Source organism: Apus apus, chromosome 2 (genome assembly GCF_020740795.1).
Source record: "Apus apus isolate bApuApu2 chromosome 2, bApuApu2.pri.cur, whole genome shotgun sequence".
NCBI classification, from domain to species: Eukaryota; Metazoa; Chordata; class Aves; order Apodiformes; family Apodidae; genus Apus; species Apus apus.
In genome coordinates this window covers 134,929,738-134,949,723 of record NC_067283.1, presented here as the reverse complement: position 1 = coordinate 134,949,723, position 19,986 = coordinate 134,929,738, and the positions used below count along the sequence as shown (strand labels likewise).

Here is a 19,986-nt window from a genome sequence, read left to right as displayed (position 1 = left end):
ATGCTCTCAATCCAGTTTCAATTTCTAAGAAGACTTAATTATGGCTTGGGTTTTCTACAATTGCTCCCATTGATATGAAACTGGTGAAAGACTTCAGAAGTCAATTGTAGGAGCAGAATGGAGAGAAATTTGCCAGGTTTATTGGTAATGCAGTGGCAGCTTGTTCAAGGACACACTTGAATGCCTCAGACATGAGAAATGAAGAAGGCCTAGGACATCTTCCCAAAACACTGAGCTAATGAAGTTGGGATCTTTCACTTACAGCTACTCCAACTTCCCTTCAAGTTTTGCTTTGTTAATTGATTTGTTTATTATTTTCATATTAATTGCTACAATGACCACCCTTTATATAGCACTTAACAAATATACATAGGTATCTGGAGTAAATCAAACTAAGGACACAGCTGTGTTTCATTCAAGAAAGGACAGCAGCAGCAGAGAAAGGTGGAAATGGAAGTATGAAAAACCATGGCACAGAACAAATCTCCCAATTTTAGTATCTTTTCTCCAGCTGTCTAATCTTCCTCTCTGTTTAATACCTTTTAAACGTTAAGATCTATTAAACCCAGAATTTTTAGTCTTTTGCATAAGCACATTACTTTAATGCCAATTTTCAAAAGACACCAAAACCCACAGGCCACTTTTCACAACTCGTGCACTGTATGAACTCTGGCAACAAAAATCTAGCAATATTTTTTACCTACAACTGTCATTCAGTAAACAATTTAAAACACCAGACTCTTCTGTGTTTGCAGCAGATCCTAGTATTCTCATTTACACCTTTTTTGGGTAATACTCTGTGACAATGTACCTCATTAAATTCTTACACCCCTTACTAGCTGTCAGACAAATGAATTGAAGTAATTTGATTTCTCTCTTCAGTGGTATAGACACAACAGGAAAAGAAAATTTAAGAATATGTTCTTCTGAACAGTTATTCTGCTATTTCTTACGATAAGCCTTGTGTATTCTAAAAGAAAAGCAAAGCAACTCATGAAAAAAAAGAAATTCTTGCAAAACTCTATTACTCAGTTGAATGTAAACTTAAAGACATGACATCATTAGAGATTTGGGAGATCATCTGGGAGATCACTATAATTCTTCTTACAGATTTTGATCAAAAAACCACCAGATTGTTCTAAAATGCTTACCTCCACATTTTATCAGTAGACTAACACAGGCAAATATTGTCATATTCAGCCATAAAAAAATATTTTTCAGAAATCAGCTAAAATATTGGGAAATTAGAGTAATGCTACAATCCCTATTGCAATCTGGCAATAAGAAAGTAATATTGAAGAGCAGGAAGTATGGATTGCTAAAAGGTTATGTCTTCATTCATTTCAAATATTTTACAGTCTTAGCTTGATTCAGCTGTGGAGTATAATCTTAAATATATGTATATTTGCCATTTGATTTTTAAATATGTCTTAGAAGTCTCTCAGCAGTTTCCCACTGATCTCGTAACTTTGAAAATGCAATTATTTTGGCAATTATAATGAGCAAATGTTAAATGCTCTTACCTGTACACTTGTAGTCTGAGGCTACTCCTTTAAGACCAGCATCAAACACTGATATTTCTACCTTTTGCTTTCTGTGATGGCAGCTCAGGAGCACAGAGGGCTGTGATACAACGAGGTAGAGAAATGGCTGTAGCTCTAAGTCCCCAGTTCCCCTGCGACCAGGCTGCCGAACAATAGTTATCCCCAGGGCTTGTCGAGCAGATGATCTTGTGGAAGCATGCAGACTTTCTAGTGACAAAAGACCAGTTTTTCTCCCAGAAGACAGGGGAACATTACTGTTCAAAAGATCATCTGCTGTGACAGAAGAAATACTCAGCTGGCTGGGTTTCTTGGTATCACGGCTGCCACCTGAGGCCGCTTCTGGAAGGTTCAAGGAGCTTTTGCTTATTTTCTCACCATCTTTCTGATCTTGTAGTGATTTTGATTTAGGTAAGGCAGTGCATGAGTAAGTCATCAAGGAGATTCGACTTGCCGTGACAAAAATGTCAAAGGGAATGAAATTGAGATTCTTCACGATGGAAGACTGGCGGGAAGGGCGAGCAATGCGGTGTTGGCTGGTACCGCTGTGCTGCTCGATCTGAACAATTCTGATCTTGACACTGTCACTACCAATTCCACTGTCCTGTGCCCCACTATGACGGGAAGAAGTCTCAACAGTTCCTCCATCAGACACATCCATTTTTTTCTGTTCTTGTTTGGAAACCTGCAAAGGAAAATGTTATCTCAACTTATGATATCAAATAACCAAAATATTTCCATTTCAGTGGCAGCAAACAATCACTATATAAACATGATGTCAAAAAAGAGAACTATAAAAAATATCTGCCAAGTTAACTTTAACACAGTAATCACTCATTAAAACACAGCAGGTGTCTGTTCCAATGAAATGATGACTCACTGCAGATTAAGTGCCAAAAGAACACGTGAAGGAAAAAAAAAAAGAGTAATGATTTCTAGGCTTAAATACCTTTTTTTTTTTTTTTATAATTAAACTCTTTCTTTAAACTCTAAAGAATCTACAATAAATGCATGGCTTAATACAAAACTGTACCGCTGTGAAATAATGCACTGTAAATAAAAAGCCTAGTTAGAATTGCATTCTAGTTTTGAGCACTGATGCTCAAAAAGTCATCTTTGATACTAAAATATTTTACCATGATTAACATTACATTCTATTTTCATCTAATCTACTGCAAAATCTCAAAAGGACTAAATGGACATTATAAGCTGAAATGTATCAATATTATGTTGTAGAAAAAAATATTTTCCTTAAGAGTCATGGAAATGACAGGTGCCTTATATAAAACAACAAAGCTGAAGGAAACATCAGCACTAGCTAAAGACTTCCTCTGTGATGCGGTACAAGTTCTTAGCTTAGCAAGTCTCATCAAGGCTACATATGGTCTTGGCTGTGACATTCACAGAGTTTCACATGAGAAATCATTGCATATAGAAATATTTCAAAAGAAAACATACACCACGGATAAACGGAAAAAGAATATTCCTTCCATCATAGGAGATGCTAGAGTGAAACAGGAAGTTGCAAGGCTGTGTCTAGAGACCATACAGTATCAGGTCAAGAGACAGAGATACTGAAAACAAGGAAGTTCTTCAGGAAGAAAACGCTTTCAATACTGCTCATGAAATAAATAGAAATCCTAAAAAAAGCTTGCAGACAAGATGAAGAGCATATCTTAAAATATTTGGACACCTCCCTGCAGAAATTCAGTAACAACAACAACAATAATAATAGATGGTCAACTCTTTGGACTCATGGAGTTTAGAGTCATGCATTCAACCTGTATAGATTCCACAACATAAGTAACACTTGGATCTGTGCTGCCCAGAAGAAGTGTTTCTGCTCTGCACAAGAGCTAACATAAGAAATGCCCAGCTGAATCAGATTCATGACCCATCAGGCCCAGCACACTCTCTCTGACAATACTAACAAGGGAGTCTGTCAAGAGAGACTGCAGACCCTGGACACTTCCTGCAATCTCTTTCTCTCCTACTCCCCAGGCATCCACAGCTGTTGCATTTTGGATGCCAGTGGTACAATGCATAGTAATTCTAGTAACCACTTCTGAACTTTGTGTCCATGAATTTGCCCACTTTCTTTTTGAATATACTGCAAATACCCACAACCTTCTGGGGCAGCAAGTTCAATTTTATTTATTTTTTTCATTTGGTTTAAACCAATCTCCTACTAGTGTTGTGGCACTTCAATGAACCTGTGCATGATTTGATTGTTGAGATTCAGACCCACACTCAGGTTTATCACTGTTGCTATTACTTTGTGAACCTTGATCATAGCCCACTCAGCCTTCTCCTCTCCAGACACGGAAGTCCCAGCCTTTTTAGTCTTGCCTCAAAAAGCAGCTGCTCCAGCACCTTTAATAAATTTAACTTCCCTTCTCTACTCCACTATGCACTTCTTGAGTACTCTACACAGTATTCAAGAAGTAGGATTACTATGGTTTTACACAGCAGTAAAATGATGCTTCTGTCTTGTTCTCATTCTCCACCCTGATGATGTCCAATATTTTGTTGGGTTTTTTTGGCTGCCACTGCACATTGACTCAATGATTTTTTTTATTTGTTCCAGGACCTAGTTCAATACTATCTTTTTATCTTCACCCTAGTGAATCTTTGAAAAGGGAAATATAAACTAGGGCAAACCATACCTTAACTTTCACTTGGAAAATACAATAATGAATTAAAAATACTTTCAACATTTATCAGCGACTTAACCATAAGCAGGAAGGGCAGTGAATTGCTGAATTTCTTCAAGCGTTTGTCTTTATGCAGCAACATTAATAGAATCTACATATACTGCAGGTATTGGGTTGTGAGTTAAAGAAAATCAGTTTTGTCAAAGGTTCCTTTATGAACCTTGTGCTTTATGAAACAAAGGGAGCCACCCACTCTTCTTTAAATAAATGAACATACTAGAAAAAAAATAATACAGAGGAAATCCTGAAGCAGAACCATTAACTAGCTGAGATTTTCTTTGAAAAGGTTCTTGCCAGCACTGGTTACAAACTTCAGATTCACTCATGTACATATTTTTCAAATAACCCATAGAATTCCTTGGGGCTGATTTCTATGCAGACTTATATCACTGACTTGTGATACCACGTGATACCACTTTTAATGCAACCTCTGTAAAAACAACTAGACATTACTTTAATGAATTACTATATTGTAAGCCAAGAAATCCTGATTCTTCCTGATATCCTAGCAAAGTTAGGTTATTTACACCTTAGCCTTTCTCTCTGGCAAAATATGAAGTGCTTTGTCCATATCCTGCACTGATGGCACTTTCAAAAATGGTACAGATGGTTTTACCACTCATGTATTGAAGGCAAGCGGAAAGCAGAAGGGATGGAGCTGTGAAACAATCTTGCCACATCATTTCATAAAAATGCTTCCTGAAACAAAGTAGAGGGCATATGCTGCTAAACTCAGCCATTTCTAATTGCTAAATAGACATCAATTCAGTCTGATGAAAAATCTTTCTAGAAAGAATGGTTCTCTAGTGAATTATGCTCTTACAGGTACCACATGGTATTCTTTCATTCTTCTCTACACAGCAGAGTATCAGCTACCTGACATGCAGGGACTGAAAATACAATGTCATCCACAACATCATAATTTTCCAGGGAGAAAATCATTGCATGTGTATGACTGAGTGGAGGGAGAAAGCACAGTACTTTTGGTTTTTGAACAGATCCTCTCTTCTCCAACCTAAATACATTTGACTTGAAGTGTAGCTCTTTTATTTTGCCTCTTTTTATAATTAAGTATTAATTAAATGTGCAGGTCTATGCAAAACACCTGAAAGAAGGGGTTCAGGGCCTGTTATGGTAGGACAAGGGGTAATGGTTTTAAACTAAAAGAGGGTAGATTTAGACTAGATATAAAGAAGAATTTGGTTTTTTTACAATGAGGGTGGTGAAACACTGAACAGATTGCCCAGAGACATGGTAGAAGCAACATCCCAGGGAACATCCAAGATCAGGTTGGATGGGGCTCAGAGCAACCTGATCTAGTTGAAGATGTCCATACTCACTGCTGGGGGGTGGACTAAATGACCTTTAAATGTCCCCTTCAACCCAAACCATTCTATGATTCTGGGAAGGAAAGAAAGTAGCTCTGCCTCCATCTCCATTCAGACTACAGTTTCTCTGTGAAGACTACTGCAGGGGTGCTAATTGGTCCCAACTGCTGAGCTTCCTGTTATGTGGACATTTGACTACAGAAACTTTACTGAGACCCCAAATCAATTCAGGCAGGTCACTGAACAGCAGACAGATGGTAACTTCTGCTCAGTACTAAACCGTATGGAATATGAACCAGTGCCCAAAAGGTGAAAGACACCATATCCTATTACAGTTTTCCATGCCACCCGGTTCCACAATGAAACTTAGACTTACATATGCTCTTACCACAGATATTATAGAAGCTGGATCAAGTGAGCAATGATTTGCAAGACAGCTTTATATGACACCACTGGGCACAAAATAAAGGTGCAGAAGTACCACTAGAACTTCTTGCATCAATTTCAACTCAGTAAGCATCAAGCCTTCCAACCAAGTTTAACAGTTAACCTGAAAATACACCTAAAAATAAACTTCGGAATCATTTAGGTATTCCTCTAAGGGGATAAGGATACGAGAGGGAATGACTCCCAGTATAACAACTCTAAAAAGATTCTTTATTATTCTTTATTATTATTATGGAATAAATAGGCCAGTACTTTAAAGATGTCAAGAAGGGCAGTATCAGTTCACTGTTAGCAAACACAATGGTAACATTTATCATTGGGCTGTATTCTATCAATTCTCTTACTCTTTACATAACCCATTTAAAATGAACAATAAAAGTTTTCTTTAATTAGCTACTGGTGTGCATTAACATGATCATGATTAAACCATAAAAACCAACTGTACATTACTCTGGTCCCCTATCCCATGTGTTTTAAATTATTTTAGTTGAAAATGTACTTTGAGTCCCTTTTAAAAGTTCGACCTTCTGCTTTCAGAGAATTAAATGCATATTACTGTAGTGGAGAAGATAATGTTTCAGACCTCCAGGCATATATTAAACACACTGGCAGCACATTAGACAAAATGCTTTACTTATTAGATACTTCCTATTCTAAACAGTGTCATCAAAGGCTAAAAACAAAATCCATATAAAAGCTGCACAATGCTTCCACACAGAACCTGTGCCAAAATCCCTGTACTTTCCAACTAATGAGGAAAGGATGTGTACTCTTAACATATGAATGTAAGATTTTCCAAGCATTCACTTTAGGAAACAGGACTATTGATTCCACATGGCTTATGTTAAATGAAACTGTATTGGTAAAATAACCTTTAAGATATTTGGCATGATAACTATAATTAAACAGTATTCAAAGGAATAAAACAAAAGGGAATTTGGTTCCACAATGGCTAATTAAAATAAAATGAAAAAACACAGCATGTCATCTATCAAGATAAATTGTTATTGTTTAAGAACTATTTAAATACTGTTAAAATATACTTTTAGATAAAATCTGAAAGGACTGGAAAAATATTTGTGGCTTAAAAATGGATAGTTTGGCGAAGAAAAAAGTATAGGACGCTGAAATTTTATGCTGAGATAATAGCTTTAAAGCTTTGAGCACAACCAGATGGTACTTAAATCAGAGGAATTCTACAGTTTCACTGTCAGAATGAGTTGCAATATGGAAAGGTTTTCAATAGCTAGAAAAAACATGTCAAGATGATAGTTTACTTCTTAGATCACTTCAGTGCATTTTCTTGTCCTTTCACAGTTATATAACCTACCAATACAAGACACCATAGAAAAGGCGTTGAAAGCTACCCTAGTAGCTAGGGAACTGTGGCTAATTCTTCCTTTTCATGTGTTGAGATAGGTAACTTTACTAGCTTAACCCCTTGAGTTCAACAGGGCATACGACACATATATCTATCTAGTGAAAGGGCAGTGGAAGAGCATGTCGTGCAGAACCACACACAAAGAAATACCTAATAAAATCAAGTGTAAATAAATTATATGCTTTCCATCATTAGCAAGCAGTCCCACCTGAAGTCACTCCAATCCTAACCAGGTAATTCCTATTTATTTTTCTTTCCTGATAGAAGTACTTGGATGGTAAAGACAGGTCTTCAAAGTTTTCGCTCCATAAAGAGAGGCAGTAAAACTATCAAGGCAAACACACAACCTAATACTTTAGACCAACAATTAACACATTTTTTAAATCAAAGAGAGGTGTTTTACAACAATTGGCAGCATTTTTTATTATATTTTCACTTTCTTAATCTCTCAAGAGTTTTCAGCAATAACAAATGTAAGCATGTGCAAATTTCACTGTAACCATTTCCATCATCTTTATTTTAATTTGCTGATACTTTACAGGATAATTCATTAATAGAATAACTGTAAGCAACATGATCTTTGAAAGTGCAACTGCTCTAGATCAAAAGTATCTATACCTGCATGATTTTTCCAGCTTCTCATATTAATTATGATTATATAATGACACTACTGAAGCAAAATTTCCAGCCTTCTGCATAGCTGTTCCTTAACTCTGATTAAAACCCTTCAGCCAATCATGAGATCATTCTTTACATCACATAAATTACGGAAAAAGAGTGAAACCATGGAATCAAAGTGTGAAACCATGGATTCAAAGTGCCAATCACATCTTCTCCATCACTGTGGCATGTGACACAGTTTTATTTCTTTTGCTAAAACATAGTAACATTTTCATGGAAATAAAAATCTTGCTTACCACATAAACTGAGCTACAGAAAAGGAAGATTTTATTTTTCTTCTGTTGTGCTTAGATTGGAATTATGAAGAAAACAATGTGCAGTTTCTTTCTGGCTTTGTTCTAAGTACACCATCTACTCCATCAAAGACACTCAAAGAGTTTAGAAATTTATTTGACCTACTGTTATCTAAAGAACCATTTTTGGCCAAACAAAGTTTGTTACATTGTTCTCCTGAATACTTTAACTAAAACAATCTTATTTTATTTTGCATAGGAGTTATATGATTCACTTTTAATTCTGACCATTGTCAAAATAATTTTGTAAATAGAAATAGTAATCTCACAGAAAAAATATAATGAAAGACACACATACAAGCATATTAGACGGTTAAATGGTGTCTTCCAGTCCAATAAAGCTTCTAAATTTTAAATTCAAACTTTAGTCCCATAATTTAATCTAGACAGAGTTGCTTCTCCAATCAATCTAACTGCAGAAAGAGTTTTGTATAACATGAATCCAAAGCTGTCCCCCAAAATGGCAACTATGAAATCAAGCAAAAATGGGGAAATATCAGAAATGTTTGAAATAATTTGCTTAAAATAAAAGTAAAATCTATTTTTTACACTAAGGAACCAGAATTTGCTCCAAAACAATGATGCTAATTTGAAGTGTAAACCTGTATATGAGTTCCCAGACCTATAGGAATTTGACTGTAGGTTTAAAAATAGTTCAGGAATTATGTGAAATATATGATGTCAAAAAGTAATACAAACTTAACTTCTTTGTGCAATGTTTTCCAGTTCTTTAAAAGTAGAGAAAGAGTCTACATTTTCTTAAACACCAATCAAAGTATCTATAAATCAAAGCTCTGCTAAACGTTCCAACTGCAACATGGATGTATGCAAATGCTAAATTTAACACCAACAGAATTATTTTTTTAATCTTAATACAAACGGAATATTTATTTTGGTACCCCCTGAAAGGCCAGTAAGGAACTTTTGTGTTCAATATGTTTTTCTAAATAAGTGTCTTCACTTTAAAAAGACCAGGATGAAATCTGGCAGAGTACTTTGTTCAACAGTAATTCTGCTTTAATATTTTTACAAAAGTATTAGCTTGTATCACCTTTTTGTTTGTTTGTTTGCTTGGGTATTTTTGTGGGGTTTTTTTGTTTGTTTATTTTTAGGGTTTGTTTGTTTTTAAATTTCATGTATTTGCTTTACATGAAAAAAAACCTGGATTAAAATAAATATTTACTTCAGACAACATGAAGGTTATTTTCATGGGACTCTGCTTGTATATTTCACTTGGACACTTAAAAAAGAAGCAGTTGCAAATTCAGCTTGGATTTTGCATTATTTTGGTCTTAAGATTTCAGTAGAAAACTGCGGTTTTACCAGTCTCAGTTTTGGGTCCTTTTTCCATTCAGAAAGATACATTGAATTAAATGGTGGTGTAGCATTGAACTGATCTTACAGAAAGCAACTTTGTCTCATCAAGCCAGCTGAACCTTTCAGGAGGCTGAACTAGCTCTCCTTCACTGGCGTGCATTGAGGAAAAAAACCAAAATACTTGTTTTTTTTGGCCTGTTCTGTTTTCTGCACTGGCTCATTGTACTACGACAAAGCAGAGAAGGAAAAGGACAGACCATGGCAGCCCAGCCTGGATTAGTTTAATGAGCCTCAAAATTGCATCCTAAATTGTGCCCTCTGAACTCATTTAAAAATAATTAAAGAAAAGAGTTGTGGTATTGGAGCAGGAATGAAAGGTCAGAAGCAGGACCTTTGTAAGCCCACTTCAGGAGTAGATGACATGTGGAACTGCATCTTCAGGCTTTTCTGACTGATCAAGCCTGGCAGTCTTTCAACTGTCTTGGTCTCTCAGTTCTGGCAAGTGGCTTCAAAGCACCCAGCACTCAAGCCATGCTGAGATGTGACTTTATACCTTACAGAAAAATCAATGGAGAATTATTATGAAACACATCCTGTAGCAGCCTGCCATTTCCAAAGCTTCTAACTGCAGCACTATGATTCCATTGGAGCCATCTAACTGTGGGCTGATAACGACATGAAAGACAATGAGAGGGTCTAGAGACAAAGACAAGTTTTCCTGTTAATGAAAACCACTTTTGGCCTTTACACATTTATATATGGCATTATTATGGTGTATTGTAGTAAATATTAAAAAAGACTGCAGATAGTACCAAATGTTATGTATATATAATGTTTTCCATTAAAAAAAAAAGGTTTTCCTATTTTGGACCATCAAGTTACTATTGGTTCACTAACAAGTTGTTTTTTTCCTACTAAATTAATGATATTAAAATACTTTCTTAAATGTTATTCTAGGTATAATTTTTTAAATTATGCAGCTGCTGCAGTGACTATGCAGAAAATGTGCACTGGTGTAAATGGAAATGCAAACAGCATAAGAACAACAGGTTTGTGCTGCATACTTTCAAAATATTTGTGAGGTGCTGCCTTCAAAGCTATTGTTCCAAACAGCTCCTAATTCAGCTACAGAGGCTGTGCAAGGTATTCCTTTTGGCATGTTTTAAAACATTGGTTCTCATTCTTGGTACTGAAAACTAACTTTGAAAAGCAAGATCAGGATGTTCCATCTCCTGGAAGCTCCAGACATCCCAAACAAGAGATGGACAGAACTGCGTTGCTTATTTAACATGTGGTAAAATGTGACATTTACAAATTATGTTTGAAATGTTCACCCTTTGGTGTACTGCCATAGAATACCTTCTCAAAAACAACCATTGAGGAGGCACCTTAGCATTTTTTTTTTTCTAAAGCATTTTTAAGATACCAAACTTGCAGTACTTGCAATGGTATGACACAACTACAAACTACTTTTAATCACACCTTTAATCTACAGCAAAATAAAAGTTAGGGAGAAGCAGAAAATTGATCCATGTGACAAAAAAATCCCCTCCACATAAGGGACCAATGTTCTGCTTGAATAATTCCATAAATACTAACAAGCTTTAACTGTTTAGAGTGATGATCATTATGTACACATTTACCTGGGGAAAATGCCTTATTGCCACACAGGATGAATTTTATGAAAAACAGGGACATTTTCAAGAGCATGTAGATCAGTTAATTGCCCATCTCTCATTGAAAAAAATATCATTTTGGCAGATAATTTATTTGTGATTTTGAATCTCTTCTGACTCTCTGTGCCTGTTTTGGAAGGCAAAGAACCAGCAAAAGCAGCTCATCTGTGGATATAAGATTACATATTCTAGTGGGAAGGCAAAAAAGCACAAAAATCACTGTAAGAACAGAGGTGAACTAATGCAAACACAGAGATATAATTATACCTGTAGCTATGTGAAGAAAAAATGCCTGACTTCCTTTAATACTGTCTTAACTCACTGTTCTTCAGACAGATACGAGGGTCATGAAACCTGTAAAGCTAACTGATTTTCAGCTTTATGGACTATCTATTTTAACCATCTTTCCAGTAATTCGAAATAGCTGTCACTGTTCATTTCTGAGAATATTCTACTAAGTCCCTATTACTCCTGTGCTTTGATGAAGAAAGTTTAAATTAGTGGAAATCTTTACTTAGGAGGGTCAAGAATGAAGATTTCAGTCTTGGTTCATGTAATGAGTCACAGGTAATTTGGAGGGAAGGAAGACTCAGTGACATTAAAAGAGTTGGAAAAACTGCACAGAAAGGCACTGAAGAAAAAAATTGCTAATCTGCAAGATTATTAAGCAAATCCATTAACTAGCATAGCAGAAACACCAAAGTGGTATACTAAGTATATACAATTGAGAGCTTTACAGTGCCTTTTCTCTAGATGGTGGCAATTAACTGTAGAAATAAGTATGGAGTAATTAGAAATGGCTGCAAACCTGAATTTGATTCCGGAAATGTTATTAGAATCGTATCAGTTTTTTATCACAATCATAATCTACAATTTCACCTTCTGATATAGCAAACAAGTGACTAAATCAGAGTGAAGTTAGCTGTAAAAATGTAATAATGGAATTACTGTCCTGCTCTTTCACCTCCTCCATACTCAAGAGAAACACTCTGCAATGCAAGTCAGTGTGACAGCTCCTGTTCTAAGTGGGAATACACACAGTACTGGACTGTATCACACTTAATGAAGTCATGGAACCTATGCAGGTACTTTTTGGGCCTTGTCACCCAAGGGTGACACTGTACTAAGCTGTAATTCACTGTAATTTCAGTATACTGGCTTTGGTGGTACATGGCAGAACACATCTAGTTTATCAGAAATAAACAAAATACAGCTAGGCTCTTTATTATCCTTCCAGCCTAATCACTGTGTGTCCAGGAAGAAATACTGTTATATTGTCTGCTCCATTCAACAAAAGTCCACTGTAACATTCAAATGCCCAAGACAAGTGCAAAATTATTATAACTGAGAAAAGTGAACTTCCCTGCAAGTAGGGCGTAAACCAAAAATGGATTGTTGGGATACAGAGAGTCTTCGAATCCCACATAATCACAGAAATTAATGCTGCTGATCAGGGTGAGAATATTAATATAAAAGAATTAGTGTCTACTTTTGGAAACCTCAATTGAAGTGTAAACTTCAAACTACATTAATCCATTCAAAATACCTAGTTTGGATTCAGACATATCAAATTTTTCATGGTGTGACTGCAGATGTAAATAGTGCAGCATTATAGGGGGTGAATGAAACTCCAAAGCAATTCAAAATATATTTAAAAAAACTGCTTAAATTTTAAGTGTAAAACTAAATTATCTATTTCTATAAGTTTCAGGTTAACACACAACTCAAAGCTCTTGTTATGAGAGGTTTTCACTGTGTGAAACTTCAGCGCATGTGTGCACATCCACCTACACGCATATGCCCCTTTGAATAATCCTCACGTGTTTTGCTTTCATAGCTGGAAAATGGGCCCTTTCTCTTAAGACTTCCTACTTTAGTGTGAATTTATTTCAGTCCTTCACCTCTTTTTTGCTTTGTTGAAAAGTAAGATTTCTGCTTTGAAAAGTCTCAGTAAAATCACAGCCATTTTTCCAGTACAAGAATTGCATTTACATTTCCACTGGAATTAAAATGTTCACTCATAGAAGTATCAAAAAGTACTGCACAGTCCTTCAAAAAGATATCTCCCTGCTGTTTTTGGCAACAAAATCAAATGATGAGACAAAGCTTCCTAACAATAGAAACACGGTATGGCGATGACTCAATATACTGGCAAGGACTGCAGTTTGATAGTGACCTGGAACTAACCAAAGATCATTGTTTTTAGAAAAACATCCGACAAGTGGCTATGTGGGAATTCAAGTTCTGGTAAAACTACCAGGAAATGATGCCAGTATTAATCAACTATTCTAGCGAAGGGCTTTTATTGGCATTCTCAAAAAGTTACACTTTTGGCACTTTCTCAGACACTATCAAGCTACAAGGTTACGTTTAAAACTGTATGATCAGAATAGGCCAAGGGTAAAAATTATCAGAAGACAATTAATGTAATTTATGTTTCAAAATATTTAGTCATTCCACAAATTTTATGTACTGCCTTAAAAGCAGGACTCCACAGAAACCAAAATAACGACCAGAAGAGACAACCCAAAATAATATACAGCCTGTTTGTCCAAAATAATACAAATGGTGTGTTTGTCTCATCCGAACTACTAACAAGTCAACATGTCAAAGAAATTAAGACAGCTTCATTGACCATTGCTTCAATAAACTCCTTACTGGCTTCAGCTACCCTGTCTCTTTTCATTCCAAGCTTTCTCTTTAAGAAAAAACTATTACTTCACTTCAAAATGAAGAGAATTACTGAATCCATGTGTTTATAATTACTGTCAAGAATCAAATTTTCCACATTACCAAGCAGGTGATGTTCCATACAGGGAAGAAACTGTACCCTGTGCTGTCTAAAGGTAATACTGCCTCAGTGTCAAACTCTACTGTATGCAGGAGTGAGATGACTCAAAGGAGAAGATTAGTTGAGATCAAAGAATGCAGAACCCTCAGTCATACATCGTGTGACCTAACACTCAAACTTTCGTCTCCTCATCAGACGATTAAGCAAATCATCACCATGACACTTCCAATGTCCACAGTGTGAGAAAGTCCAAGCATGTGTTCTTTCACACTTCTGTTTTGGGTGAGTTTGAGCCACTGTGTTGTCTTTATTGATTCTGTCCTGCCTACACTTCAACAACCAACTATATTTGTTATTTATGGCATAAAAATTCTTACAGAGTTTCTGATTTTATAAAACTTTTTTTGCATTTACTTTATATTTTAAAGAATAGTTTCGGACTAATTTTATTATTCTTTTTTTAATTATCTCTGTAATTAATACTTCAGATTTTTTGGTTAATACATCAAATGATCTGAAACAATAAAGTTTTAAATCAACTTTAAGTACCATTTCATTATTAATTAAAAGCATTTTATTTTTATAAGAAAGTACAGTAACATTTAAATTACTGATAATAAAAGAATATCCACGTTATGCTCAAAATATTGCTAGACAGAGTATGTAATAAGGAGATTGGAGAGAACATTTATGTCTTTTACACTATTCCAGTCACGATAATATGAGACAGAAGAACTGTAGTTTCCTATAGGCTATGGAAGTGACTCTCCTTTACACATTCATGTTGAGTGTACATGGCATAATATGGACACAGATGTGGCCTCAGTATACAGGAATGGAAGTAAAAGACATCTCTCAACGCCAGTGACATGAACTACAACTTTCTACAGTTTTCATCTGAGAAAACATTTCTCTGGGAATATTCCATAATTTCCAAACTCACAAAATAAACACAGAGAGAACAACCAAGCCTCATTTTAAGCTAACCCTGTCAAACTGCTTCAAATCTAAATAACCCAAATTTTGTTACTTTCTCTTTACTTTGTTTCTTAGGGCTGTTCTCTTAAACTTTACACTTTGTAACCTAACAGGAAATGTTTATAATAACTCATGCTTTTAATTGCACCATCATGAAAAGAATAAAAAAAAGGAAGCAATTTTTACTTGATTATTACATGATTATTCATGCAAGAACGCAGCCCACACATCCCTGGTAATGAGATTGTTGCTAAACATTTTACTAATAAATAAAACATATTAAACAGCTGCAATAAATTTGTGATCCTCCAATTACTCTAGTGCTAACCCACCAGAAAGCATCTCATAGCCCAGGCTATCAAAGATATGGGACTACATGCTGCATGATCTGTTATTCCATGAAATTAATATTGAAAACTTTAAAACATGGGGCAAAACTGAGCAGATACACAAGATCTCATCAGTAATTGTGCAAACTGCAAGAAAGACAAAATTCTCTGAGGAGTATTTTATGGGTTCACATTTCAATACCTACTGTTTGTGGGACACTACTGTTACCATATACTAAGTTTGCTCTGCTTCTAGTCATTGCAATGAATTCCAAACTCATAATGAAAAATCTTTAAACTCTCAGGAAGCTATTTTCACACAACGTTTTTTAACCTTTTTTATGTGCCAACACACTTTTGGATATCAAGACACACCTAAATTCATCTGATCTATATAAAATACAGAAACTGAGACTATTTTGGCTCTCTAACACTGATTACCTTAGATTTCAGGAATCAAAAGACAAAAGATAAACAGCTTCTTCAAAAGAAACTCATAAATGAGGATGCCAACTTCTCATAGTTTCAACATACTAAAAATACTTCCAACTACACAAGCTTTCCATAAGGATACTAACCAGTCAACAAAACATATGTGCAACATGTGCATCTGCCACTTCACACTTTGGCTGTCTGGCTTCTTAAGTAGTATTATCTGGAACTTGTTTTACCAGATTTCTGATTGTTATTATTTTTAAACAAAAGACAAACTGAAAACAAGGTTATGCTTGTTTTCAACAAAAATATGGTACTGTTTTTTTCATTCTCCATAGAAGTAATACATTGATAACCTTGACTAAAGTTTAATTATATTGCTTGTCATTCAAGAGAGCTTGCTCTGTTCAAGTACCATAGGCAAGAAAGATTGCTCTGAACTCCATTAGCTATCATTCCTTCAAATTTTATGTGTGATACAATTGTAATTGCACTTTCGTACATACTTCCTGCTGATCATGCTCCTCATCTTATAGTGAAGTTACAGCAATAACAGAAGGTTAATGAGATTGCCATAAACAGAAATAAACTACAAGAGAACCTAAGAATGGTCCTACTGGGTCAGACCAAAGGTACTTCTAGACTCCTGCCCTCTGTTGGCAGCCCTAACTGGATGCTTAGGGAAAAGTATAAATAAACCAAGTATACAGAAATACTTCTTCAGAATATTCTTCCAGACTTCCTGAGCCAGCATATTACAGGGTACTATAACTTATCAGAAATGCTTTCTGAAGCCTAATCTGCAGTGATAAAGAATGACTTATATCTTCTGCAGATACTACTGCAATGTCTCTAATATGACAAATCAGTACATAGTTGGATTCAACCAGGCTAGAAAGGAATCAGCTGCTACAAATGAGCTTTCTGTGCTTTTTCGCTTTTGGAGACCTCTCAGTTAACAGCTACTTGGCTGTAATTACTGTGTTGCCTGTTACTCTCTGAAGCCTCTGCTGATTCTGTTTGAGTATCTGCAGATAGGATCCGTACTTCCCCCAGTCTTTCCTATTACTGGTATGATTACAAGTATTATTCTGCTTGCTCTGAAATATCCAATCTTTACATGAGTTAGAATCCAAAAATAATTGTTGTGGTAAAAGAATAGTATGCTAAAGTTGAAACAACTTTTGCTTCTCTCCTCCTGCAACCAGTATTAATATCATTTATCCAGGAAGCTGGTGGGTTGACTTTGCAATTTATCAGAATGTGGGGGTTAGCCTTATGGAACATATCACATCTGCTGGTGGGGTTTACTCAAAGTGATTGGCCAAGAGCCAGGTCTAGAAGCAAAATATCATCTGGCAGGTTGGCTAATACTGCTGAGGCTGGTGCTTAGGTAGCCTAGATGCAGTGCTCAAAAGTCAAATACCTAGAAGCAGAAAAACATTAGGAAGCAGGTTGTGCCTCGAATTTCTGAAAGAAAACAGATCTGCCCACACCAGGTTTCCCTCATTTTTGCTTAACAGTGTCCTCAGGTGAATGGCAGCTTGTGTCTGTTAGAATCATAGAACCATAGAATCATAGAACTATTCAGGTTGGAAAAGACCCTTGGGATCACCAAGTCCAACCGTCATCCCTACAGAGGTCTCCCCTAAACCATATTCACAAACACCACATTCAAATGTTAGCTCTGACTGTAAGTTATGGTTGAGATATTTATTTGTGAATAAAAATTCCAACCAGACACTTCACTCCCAGGCAATTCTTTGTGTAACAATTTTTCCAACAACTGAGTTCATCCTTTACCACCTCAACTGTAAAATACAGTTTCTTTTCAACTTTGACAAGAGGATTTTTTTCACGTGTTTTGGGGGAAGAAGTAATTTTTGAAGCATCAAATTTGAGCAGGATCTACTTCATCCTAATATTTTTGGAAATTTTGTTCATTGCTCAGGCAGAAATACCAGAATGTCAGAAAGGGGCAGGGGAGGTCTGAGAAGGATCCAAACCAGGGACAATTTTTTGGTTCCTGCTTGTACGGTAAGCAAATGTTTCCATATTTGCAACAACTGCTTGTGGAGACCTGCATTAATCACTGCAATTAAAAACTTATTCATAAGAAAAAAATGGTGGATGGAAAAGATAAGGAATTTGGCTATGATTCTCCAAGAAATAGCTTATGCTGGTTTTTACTAGCATATTAGCTACCTATCTGAATTTCAGATTGTATGGGACAGATATGGACTTGTAGCCCAGTGAAGTGTTCATTTGGGCTAGTAGAATATGAACAAACATGACTATGTAACCTGGCAATAGGGATGGAGGAGACAGGGAGAAATGCACTGCTTGTTAGAAGACATAAAATGAGCTCTAGAGGACATCCTGTAGAAAATACTTCAGAAGTTTAATGTGCCTTGAATTTTAAAAGAAAGCATTTTGTGCTCACTAGTGTAACTGATTTCTCTTCTAGAGCCATAATCCTCACAAGAGATTTTGTGAAGGAAAAGTAAGCATTTTAATGTACCTATTAAGTTCTTCAGGAGAGAGACAAAATAACTGTGCCTTCTCATTCATAATTATCTCCAATGTAGAGTTATTAGACAGGAACATTTTATTAGGGTAAATTTAAGAAAATTCTTATTTGTTTAGAAATGTGTATTGTTAAAAAAATCCAGCCTTACTCTGAAGCTTATGGAGGAATACTTTGTACAAATAATAGTTGGTGATGACCTCAATGGCTGTATTTGATTGAGGAGCATAAGATTTACTGACTTGCAGTAAGATATGTTACCATGCATGCCTACATGGATAGCAGCAGACCAAGATGAGTGTTGGTTTGTATTTAATTGCTTTTTCAAAGAGCAGTTATTGTATTTTCCACTTCTACATGCTAGTATGACAAATAGATGTTCTCTTGCCAAAAATCTCCAGGTGGTAAGTGATAGACACCAGGAAATGGATTTGCCAGACTAAGAAATAAACTCCTTGAGAGGTCACCTGTTTCATTACTGATTGGTAAAACTAGTTATTATTTATATTGGAAAAACTTTTACCAGAATATTAAAAATTCTTTTAAGAATGAGGAAATATGGTCCTTTTATTAACATTGCGCCTACAATCTTAGGTGCATCTCTGAACAAAATCAGGACACTAACTGCACTTCTCTCCTATATTTGTATTCTTTCTTAACACTTCTGTTTCTGCTCTCCATGTGCAGGTATTATATCTTCTTCTCGTAAGAATTTGGCATTTATTAATTCTGAAAAAGTGAATAATTATGAAAAGGCAGTAACACTCTGCCTCTCAGGTAATTTATCAAACTCCACATATGTGTCCACACTTTAAACCTGTCAAGCAGATCAAAGCAATATTCTTTGCAATAATAGACTATACTTTATGAAGAAGTCAGTACAATAGGTCTACTGTACATCAAAGATGAATTTATAAAATAATAGAAAGTTTGGGCTTATAATAACTACAAATACAGAACTGGAGACCTCGTATGAAACTCTTTATAGAATATTAAAACACTTACAGAAAACCCCAAAGATTTACCCATAAATCATCACCAATTTATTATTTTTGTCTACACTAATCTTTACAACATTGCCCCATAAACCACCAAATATAGTCCATTTGGAAATTACACCTTTAAAGTTTAAACAAGAGGTTGCTACTTTGATGACCGGATATATTTATGTAACCAAAGCATGAAACAGAAAACCACAATGTGTTTTATTTCTGAGGCAGAAGACAATAACTTAATCCCTAACTTTACCAAGAATTTCCAGGGTAATCAAGCTTCCTAAGATTAATGCTGTTCATAGTTGCTCAACATTCCTCAAGATTGATCTAGTCAAATATTTCGAAGACAGTGAAGTTTTTTCACATCTTAAATGCTGCTTTGCTCCTCAGTTTTTCCTATTCTTCTCCTTCAATATATATGAAAAATATTTTTCCAATGAGATTCAAATCCAATAAATATCCAGTGTGTTTTCTCTTTATTCTTACAGTTTTAAAATATAGTTATCTATTTCAAATACGGTTTCTAGACAAAGAGCAAAGAGGTAACACAGGC

General features: G+C 35.5%; 2 protein-coding genes across 5 annotated transcripts in view; one reads left to right on the top strand and one right to left on the bottom strand.

Moving 5' to 3' along the window:
* RIDA (reactive intermediate imine deaminase A homolog) overlaps nt 1-19,986 on the top strand; it is a 959,578-nt gene that overhangs the window by 223,029 nt on the left and 716,563 nt on the right. The window lies entirely within an intron of this gene.
* VPS13B (vacuolar protein sorting 13 homolog B) overlaps nt 1-19,986 on the bottom strand; it is a 442,966-nt gene that overhangs the window by 115,489 nt on the left and 307,491 nt on the right. For all 4 annotated transcript variants that reach the window (XM_051610148.1, XM_051610150.1, XM_051610151.1 and 1 more), the window contains one exon: nt 1,524-2,226. In XM_051610148.1, coding sequence (XP_051466108.1) covers nt 1,524-2,226 — 703 coding nt within the window. The remainder of the gene's footprint in view (nt 1-1,523; nt 2,227-19,986) is intronic.